This window comes from Salmo trutta, chromosome 1, assembly GCF_901001165.1.
Source record: "Salmo trutta chromosome 1, fSalTru1.1, whole genome shotgun sequence".
NCBI lineage: Eukaryota > Metazoa > Chordata > Actinopteri > Salmoniformes > Salmonidae > Salmo > Salmo trutta.
This window is the reverse complement of record NC_042957.1, coordinates 8,220,627-8,230,513: the sequence shown is the minus strand read 5'-3', so window position 1 is coordinate 8,230,513 and position 9,887 is coordinate 8,220,627. Positions and strand designations below refer to the sequence as shown.

Here is a 9,887-nt window from a genome sequence, read left to right as displayed (position 1 = left end):
CTGTCTCTCTCCCTGCCCCCCTCTCTTAACTTCTAACCCCCCTTCCTACCCTCTGTCACTCTCTTAACCCCCCCTCCTCTCAGCTGTCTGGCTTGTTTCTGGCTCTTCACTCTCAAACATACCACAATGGCTCTTTGCTGCAAAATGTACACAGGCACTCTCCCACCACAGGCACTCTCCCACCACAGGCACTCTCCCACCACAGGCACTCTCCCACCACAGGCACTCTCCCACCACATCAGTGCCGGATTAACAAGTCATAGGCCCTGGGCTCCCTTTCTATTTTGTTAGTCACTCTCACTCAGATATCATTAACATGACAAAATGTGTAGAATTGCAGAAAATGTGCTTTAAAACTGCAACTTCTTCGATATGCCCCATGGCAAAATGTGTAGAATTGGGCTCAGCGGATTCAGGCCCTGTGAAACCCTGCATTCATCAGGCCCTGCACTACAGGCACTATCCCACCACAGACTGGACTGCCCCTCAAACCACTTCTTAACGAGACGCCCCAAGGGGGTCTAAAGTTACACCCCCACCGCCTATCCCCCCCTCTGACAAACACCCCTATCTGCGCTTAGTCATATTAACGTGACTGTCTCACTGGGTCATGGACAGGAGGACAGTTTCAGTGAATGGAGCTGAGATTACAAGCTTCAAGTTTCAGTTAGGCTATGTAAATACAATACAGGGTCTGTGTTAAGTTGTGACTTCAATATTTCACTCCGTGTTGGGATGAGATGACAACCGGTAGAGAGATATTGGATGATTGACGTAAATAAATGTTTTGATTTTCTGTTATGAGCCAAAAGGTGTGGGACAGGGTCAACAAATCATGCCCTCCATCAACAAAAACAGACCTGATGGATAAATAAGCTTTTGTCATATTCAGCGACAACACTTGAAGGCTATTTGAGACGTACGTTCATATGCAAAAGAAAAAGATCAACATTCTCAATGTATGCTTTAGTAATTTATAATCATTAGAAATATCCAAATCACTATGCAAATGATGTAAAACATGCATCCTACATCTTTCCTTCTCTCCATTATAACACAACAACAAACCGGCTAAATCTGATATAACAGTAGACTATTTCAGCTCCCCAAATCCCAAGGGCCAGAAATTCCTTGACAGTTTTGTTGCATTGTCTGAGCTAATCATAGCTAATCATCTTCCTCTTTTAATAAAAGTCAAACGTCAGACTGAAAGAGAATTATTTCACATCAATCAGTTAACACCTTCATCATGACCCAACTATAATCAACCATAACACAATAATGGAAAAAAAAATCTAGAAATAATCCCTTTCACTTCCCTCTGCCAACCATTCCTTATTTTTGTACCAGTCGGACAGTCAGGCAGTCAGGCAGTCAGGGGCGGTACTAGAACCCTCCGTCTCCTAGGTAACTACACTCCGTTTTAGATGGCGTCCCGTCAGGAAGGAGGCCTCTGAGTGACACAGGATAGACTTTCTAGTGAACCGTTATCTAGAAGTTCTTATTTGGGATTGTATAAACTCTTGGTCCCGCCTCCAGGCTCCAGGCCGCTGGTCCTGGGACAAGGGGGCATATTTAAGGGACACCTCTCACCCTCATCCTTTAATCCCAGTGGAAACTCCAGTCTTGGCGTACAACTTGGTGAGTGTCTTCCTTCTGCTATTGTTCATGTTCCAGTACTGTATATAACACTATTTCTCTATTGGACTCAGTACTGCCCAGTAACTGTAGCCGCTCTGTTTAATTAATTATTGGACTACTATAGACAGACGACGAAGACAGAGAGAGGGGTGCTGAGAGGAAGATGGCTACATGACTTGTTAGAGCTAGGAAGGATCCACACTTTGTCAGCTATTCTTAGAGAGCATTGTGCACTGTGTTGTTGTCATTTTGGAAAGGGAAGAAAGGCAAGGATCTTGGTTTAACAGCCGGGAACTACTATTGTAATTGAAAGAGATAGCGCATAGGGATCACCTGTAGAGTTAACACACTTCTAATTGGCTTTTAGAGAAGGACGTTAATGAGAGAGCTTGAGAAGGAATTGTTTTGAGAGAAATTGTGAAGGAAGAATATTAGGAGAAAGAAAGAGCTGAAGAGAAATGGATAAATGAAGGGAGTTGAATGGGGAGGAAGAGAGTGCAGGACAGCGGCAGATGCCCGGCAGCCAGGGCTTGTTGTGATTGATTGACATGCCATGCTGTTGGCAACACATGCTGGTGACAGGCCATGCTGGTGGCAACACGTGTGAACAGTGACCTGTGGCTCTCGTGGATTAGAGAGGGGGTGGTAAGACAGGGCGACAGAGTGGCCACTGTGTAGTACCAGGCCTTCTGACTCCTGACCACTGGCCAGGCAACCTGACCAGGCCTCAGGCATCCTGACCAGGCCACTAATGAAAGAGCTGTCAGGCCTCCTGACCACTGACCAGGCCACTAATGAAGGGAGCTGTCAGGCCTCCTGACCACTGACCAGGCCACTAATGAAGGGAGCTGTCAGGCCTCCTGACCACTGGCCAGGCCACTAATGAAGGGAGCTGTCAGGCCTCCTGACCACTGGCCAGGTCACTAATGAAGGGAGCTGTCAGGCCTCCTGACCACTGGCCAGGCCACTAATGAAGGGAGCTGTCAGGCCTCCTGACCACTGGCCAGGCCACTAATGAAGGAAGCTGTCAAGCCTCCTGACCACTGGCCAGGTCACTAATGAAGGGAGCTGTCAGGCCTCCTGACCACTGGCCAGGTCACTAATGAAGGGAGCTGTCAGGCCTCCTGACCACTGGCCAGGTCACTAATGAAGGGAGCTGTCAGGCCTCCTGACCATTGGCCAGGCCACTAATGAAGGGAGCTGTCAGGCCTCCTGACCAGGCCACTAATGAAGAGAGCAGTCAGGCCTCCAGGTCACTAATAAAGGAAAGCTGTCAAGCCAGGGTTGGAGGGATCAGACTCAGGAGCTGGCTGGCTGGAGGGTGATGGATAGACGGATGAAGCTGGCTGTAGGGTGATGGATAGAGTGATAGAAGAATGAAGCGATAGAGAGAGAGGTGGACTGGACGGAGGTATGGAGGGACAGTAACACATGCTTTGAAGGGAGCAGTAGGGCTAGGAAGGAAGGAAGGAAGGAAGGAAGGAAGGAAGGAAGGAAGGAAGGAAGGAAGGAAGGAAGGATAGAGGTATAGAGAGAGGGGACTGGAGCGATAGTAACACTTGCTTTGAAGGGATCTGTCAGACCATGGCTGGCGAGGGGGATGGAAAGATGGATGAAGGGATAGAGGGAAGGATGATGGAAGGATAGAGGGATGGATGGAAGGATAGAGGGATGGATGAAGGATAGAGGGATGGATGAAGGATAGAGGGATGGATGAAGGATAGAGGGATGGATGAAGGATAGAGGGATGGATGAAGGATAGAGGGATGGATGAAGGATAGAGGGATGGATGAAGGATAGAGGGATGATGGAAGGATAGAGGGATGGATGAAGGATAGAGGGAAGGATGATGGAAGGATAGAGGGATGGATGGAGGATAGAGGGATGGATGGAAGGATAGAGGGATGGATGGAAGGATAGAGGGATGGATGAAGGATAGAGGGATGGATGAAGGATAGAGGGATGGATGAAGGATAGAGGGATGGATGAAGGATAGAGGGATGGATGAAGGATAGAGGGATGATGGAAGGATAGAGGGATGGATGGAAGGATAGAGGGATGGATGAAGGATAGAGGGATGATGGAAGGATAGAGGGATGGATGAAGGATAGAGGGATGGATGAAGGATAGAGGGATGGATGAAGGATAGAGGGATGATGGAAGGATAGAGGGATGGATGAAGGATAGAGGGATGGATGAAGGATAGAGGGATGATGGAAGGATAGAGGGATGGATGGAAGGATAGAGGGATGATGGAAGGATAGAGGGATGGATGAAGGATAGAGGCAGGTATGGAGAGGGACTGGAGGGACAGTAGCACATTCTGTCCAGCTCCCCTCCATGGGAAACAAGAGTTACTGTTGTGCCGACAGCTGAGGAGGGACCTCCAGGCCACCACTGTTACTTGTCAACAGACAAGCTCCTTCAGCTGTGACATAGCTCTGTTAGAGATGGGGGAGGAGGGGGGAGGAAAGGGGTAGAGGAGGGAGAGGGAGGGGATGTAGTGTTCCGTGTGGCTGCTTTTCGGAATGACAAGGGCCATGGCTAAGAATAGAGACGGTGGTGTGGGGGGGCTCTACTATGTCCCTGTTTGGCTTTACAGGGCAGCTCTGACAAAGAGGGAGAAGATAGGTTATCAGTGGCCCGTAAGAGGACTAGGTTATTTCAACAACACTTTTGAAAAGGTCTTTCTAGGAACATTTGAAATATTTGCACTTTGAAATAGTGAAAGTATGACAACATAAAATAAATAAAATGATATCATGAAAACAGGCAGTGCAGTACTGTTTATATAAAACCACTATGATAAGATAATTCACCAGTCAGGATGTCTTTAATGTAACAGGTGCATCAATGTAGCTATAGTGCTTAACTGTTAATGCATAGAGGTAGGCTCCAGTCTAGTGATAAGCTCATGTACTGGCCAGACGGAGCTCTTACCACTGTGTCTCTCCTCCCAACAGAAGGTCATCCAAAACAAGACCAATCATGTGTGACGACGATGAGACTACTGCCCTCGTGTGCGACAACGGCTCTGGCCTGGTCAAGGCTGGTTTTGCCGGTGATGACGCTCCCCGCGCTGTGTTCCCATCCATCGTCGGACGCCCCCGTCACCAGGTACGCTACTTGCAGAGAAAGAACGGATAGCCATTGCTGGTTACTAACGGATTTGTTTGTGTACTTATGCCATGACGTAAAAGTTCCGAGGCTATAAGGTGACATATTGTGATGTAGTGATATAGATAATGTCGTTTACGTTTGTAGCGTTGCGTTGGTAATAAGACGCACGTCTGGCCATGCGTAAATTTGGGGTAAAGTTTGATTCACGCGCTGTGCGTATTGCGAACCCTCCTGACATATACTTCCTCTCTATGCAGGGTGTGATGGTGGGAATGGGACAGAAGGACTCCTATGTGGGAGACGAGGCCCAGAGCAAGAGAGGTATCCTGACCCTGAAGTACCCCATCGAGCACGGCATCATCACCAACTGGGACGACATGGAGAAGGTGGGTCCCAGAGACAAAATGCTACTAGAGATATTGGACACGATTGTAAGATGATAAAAGCAGCACTTCATATCTCAAGATACACATATACTTAGAGACAAGAAGTGAAGGATACTATCCAATATGAAGTTAAGACTTATCGACACACATAAATATTTTAAAAAAGGAACATAGGAAATATGTTTTGGAGCTAAATCATGCCAAACAGCATGACTTCAAAGGGACAGCTTAATCTTTCTCTATCTCACAATGTGTTATATTGTTCCAGAACCACGTCTCTGACCGTGTCTGTCCTCTACTTCCTCTACCAGATCTGGCACCACACTTTCTACAACGAGCTGCGTGTGGCCCCTGAGGAGCACCCCACCCTGCTCACTGAGGCCCCCCTCAACCCCAAGGCCAACAGGGAGAAGATGACCCAGATCATGTTCGAGACCTTCAACGTCCCCGCCATGTACGTGGCCATCCAGGCCGTGCTGTCCCTGTACGCCTCCGGTCGTACCACTGGTGAGAAACGAGCAGAGGAGAAAGGCTACATACATTAACATACAATTCAGATCCAGTGCATTATTGAGTCTCATGCAACCTTTCATTACATGAATCGTAGTTTACACCATTAAGGTAAACATAAAGCTGTTCTATTCTATTTCCTCTGGTTGAACCACTGGTGTTTCCACCGGACGTCAGACCATCACATTTATCAGAACCACAATAAACACCACATGGTGTAATGCCACAGAAGCAATATATTGACTTCTATCAAGACGTGCATTAACATTAACAAGTGCTGCTCACATTACTCACATGATACCTTAGAGACTCTATAGGGATAGTGATCTACTACAACAGGGATAGACAACTAGATTCTGCCGTGGGCCGTTTTTTGTCCGAGCGGATGGTCAGGGGGGCCGGAACATAATTATAATCATTTGTACACTGCATATTGACCACAGGTAAGCCCAAAAAGTTTCAGACCTTCATTACATTGAGACACCATCACATATGTCTCTCTTTTATTAGTGGGAATACTTGGGAACATCATTTTTTTTGCTGAATTCCTGGTGATTTTGCAGTCTTAAAAAAATATATATTAGAATTTTTTACTAAAAACTTTGGGGGAGCAAAAAAAATATCTTGCGGGCCGGTATTTAGTTTAGTGCAGAGGCCATCTGTTGCCGACCGCTGCACTACCATATCCAGCCACAAGTTATACGTGAAAAGCAGTAGGTCCGTGATCTGTGTCCACCTCCATCCTTTCCTCAGGTATTGTGCTGGACTCTGGTGATGGTGTGACCCACAACGTGCCCATCTATGAGGGTTATGCTCTGCCCCACGCCATCATGCGTCTGGATCTGGCGGGTCGCGACCTCACTGACTACCTGATGAAGATCCTGACAGAGCGTGGCTACTCCTTTGTGACCACCGGTAAGATGGACACATACAGGATAAAGTTATACAGAGACAAGATGAGAGAACATCTTTGAGGCTCTACGTAGCGTCTATGAGGCTCTATGTAGCCTTTATGTAGCGTCTAATGTAGAACTTGATTCACCAACACTCTGAATCTTCTATTCTAACAGCCGAGCGTGAGATCGTGCGTGACATCAAGGAGAAGCTGTGCTACGTGGCCCTGGACTTTGAGAATGAGATGGCCACCGCTGCCTCCTCCTCCTCTCTGGAGAAGAGCTACGAGCTGCCTGACGGTCAGGTCATCACCATCGGCAACGAGCGTTTCCGTTGCCCAGAGACCCTCTTCCAGCCTTCCTTTATTGGTGCGTATCTCCCTCCCTCTCACTCCATGGTCTGACAGATCCCTTCTCTCTCCTCCTCTACCTCTCTCTCTCTCTCTCTCTCTCTCTCTCTCTCTCTCTCTCTCTCTCTCTCTCTCTCTCTCCCCTCCTCCTCTACCTCTCTCTCTCTCTCCTCTCTCTCTCTCTCCTCCTCTACCTCTCCTCCTCTACCTCTCCTCCTCTACCTCTCTCTCTCCTCCTCTACCTTTCTCTCTCTCCTCCTCTACCCTCTCTCTCTCTCTCCTCTACCTCTCTCTCTCTCCCCTCCTCCTCTACCCTCTCTCTCTCTCCTCCTCTACCCTCTCTCTCTCTCCTCCTCTACCCTCTCTCTCTCTCTCCTCCTCTACCTCTCTCTGTACCTCTGGTTCATCTATTCCTTACCTAACCTTACCATGTAGCTTTCCACACACTTACTTTCACATTAGACTCCATTAGACTGGAGCTCCCGAGTGGCGCAGCAGTCTAAGGCACTGCATCTCAGTGCTAGAGGCGTCACTACAGACCCCAGTTTGATTCCAGGCTGTATCACAACCGGCCGTGATTGGGAGTCCCATAGGGTGGGACACAATTGGCCCAGTGTTGTCCGGGTTTGGCCGGGGTAGGCCGTCTCCCTCTCTTTCTTCTCCTTCATTTTTTAAGAAATTCATTTGTTGAAAACTGTTCAATTATTTGTCTTTCTCTCTCTCTGAGTCAACTACTCACATTTTATTCCCTGCGGTGCTAGCTAGCTGTAGCTTATGCTTTCAGTACTAGATTCATTCTTTGATCCTTTGATTGGGTGGACAACATGTCAGTTCATGCTGCAAGAGCTCTGATAGGTTGGAGGACGTCCTCCAGAAGCTGTCATAATTACTGTGTAAGTCTATAGAAGGGGGTGAGAACCATGAGCCTCATAGGTTTTATATTAAAGTTGATGTACCCAGAGGAGGACGGAAGCTAGCTGTCCTCCGGCTACACCATGGTTCTACCCTACAGAGTGCTGCTGAGGCTACTGTAGACCTTCATTGCAAAACAATGTGTTTTAATCAATTATTTGGTGACGTGAATATATTTAGTATTGTTTTATCTAAAAAGGAAACGTTTTTAAATGTTACCATATATGTTACAGCACTGCTCTGCCCTCTAGTCTCCAATGGACAATACATTCTGTTACAGTTACAGATACGTAGCCATTTACTGTGAGCATCATCTATTCCTTACCTTTCTAACTCCTGTTGGTCACCTAGGGTCCTGTCTGTAGAGGTGTCGTTGCTCACTAAGTGTCTCTTCTCATCTCACCTGCTCAGGTATGGAGTCCGCTGGTATCCATGAGACCGCCTACAACAGCATCATGAAGTGCGACATTGACATCCGTAAGGACCTGTACGCCAACAACGTCCTGTCAGGAGGTACCACCATGTACCCTGGTATTGCTGACCGTATGCAGAAGGAGATCACCGCTCTGGCCCCCAGCACTATGAAGATCAAGGTGGGGGAACACTTCTATTCAACACAGGAGGAACTCTGTTCCAATGTCCACCAGGGTTGGGGTGAATTTCATTTTAATTCCTAGTCAATTCAGCAAGTACAATGAAATTCCAATTCTCTTCAATGCTTTTCAATTAAGAAAATTTGGAATTGGAATTTGGTGTCCACACTAGGGCACGACTTATGAACGAAGCCATGTCTTGGGCGTGTATTCTAAATGGTATCATAGTATGGAGTAGTTCCAACAATATCAGAGCCTTGGATAAGCTGTAGGTCTACAGGATTTGTGTTCGGCAATACATGGGTACACACAACTCTGGTTAAAATAAGCAACACTGTCTGTCCACTGTGCTAGAGAGCAGCAACAACTTCTGAAGAGTTCTTAACCTACCCTCTACATTTCCTTCCATACAATCCACTACAATATCATGCTAAAAATTGCATTTTGATTAGAGTGGTTAACTCTGTATACCCACAGCTCTTATTCAAATAAGCAACACTTGTACACTGCACTGTGCAGGAAAGGACAATAGCCTTTGAGTTCTTAACCGACCCTCCACATCTCCTCCTCTCCTGTAGATCATCGCTCCCCCCGAGCGTAAGTACTCGGTCTGGATCGGCGGCTCCATCCTGGCCTCTCTCTCCACCTTCCAGCAGATGTGGATCAGCAAACAGGAGTACGACGAGGCAGGCCCCTCCATCGTCCACAGGAAGTGCTTCTAAAACATCCCATCTCCCCACACCTCTTCCATACACATTCACCCTCCTTCTGTTGTTTGCATTTCTACCTTGTCTTGTGCTGTATATACAGTTGTAATAAAATAGTTGTCTGTAACAATAATCACTGAGATACTCGTTGATGGTCATCTGTTGCTGGGTTTGAGGGAACACACATTCAGAATACATACAATTGTCAAATTATAATGGTGATTAGACCAAAGCATTTGGCCCCTCAGTTATATTACTGTTGTAATTAAATCATCATCCACCACATCATGAAATTATATGCAAAGCTCCCAAATGAAGATGCTGGTAACAGTGTAACAGTTCAACACAACGACTAGTAGGCCTACATCCAAATATCACACAATATTGTTTCCTTCATCAATTTACTGGCCAATACAGCAGCACCCTTAGCCAGTTGACCTTATCTGAAGTAATGTCTTAGCCAGTTCACCTTATCTGAAGTCATTTCTATATTCGACATTGCAGCCTTCTTGAAAGGTGAGTCAAGAGTGACTGATCTACCTCGCAACACCTTGCATCATAAATAACTACTCGATATGATTTGTAGATCAGTCAGTCACAATTTACCCATGATACATCACGGTTTTGATGCTCTCGAACACAGCCATTGACTAGGCCAGGCCTAGGCAGGTTCGCCTGTAAGCCTACTAAGTGCTAAGGTGATGATATAGCGCCACCTTCAGTCTGATTAATGTATTGCATCTTCCAGGCAGAGGCGCTTCATTGAAGGGTGTGT

The 9,887-nt window shown here is 46.9% G+C and overlaps 1 protein-coding gene across 1 annotated transcript; it reads left to right on the top strand.

Moving 5' to 3' along the window:
• Window positions 1-1,523: 1,523 nt before the first annotated feature.
• actc1a (actin alpha cardiac muscle 1a) lies at window positions 1,524-9,252 on the top strand. Its single transcript, XM_029704899.1, has 8 exons — window positions 1,524-1,641; window positions 4,605-4,758; window positions 5,019-5,147; window positions 5,459-5,654; window positions 6,411-6,572; window positions 6,728-6,919; window positions 8,224-8,405; window positions 8,984-9,252. The coding sequence occupies exons 2-8, from the start codon at window positions 4,630-4,632 to the stop codon at window positions 9,125-9,127; spliced, it is 1,134 nt and encodes a 377-aa protein (XP_029560759.1). The 5' UTR covers window positions 1,524-1,641; window positions 4,605-4,629; the 3' UTR covers window positions 9,128-9,252.
• The last annotated feature ends 635 nt before the right edge of the window (window positions 9,253-9,887 follow it).

Coding starts and splice junctions, on each gene's coding strand:
- actc1a (XM_029704899.1), top strand. CDS start 4,630: ATGTGTGACGACGATGAGACTACTGCCCTCGTGTGCGACAACGGCTCT. Junction 5,148..5,458: donor ACTGGGACGACATGGAGAAG/GTGGGTCCCAGA, acceptor TTCCTCTACCAG/ATCTGGCACCACACTTTCTA. Junction 6,573..6,727: donor CTACTCCTTTGTGACCACCG/GTAAGATGGACA, acceptor CTATTCTAACAG/CCGAGCGTGAGATCGTGCGT.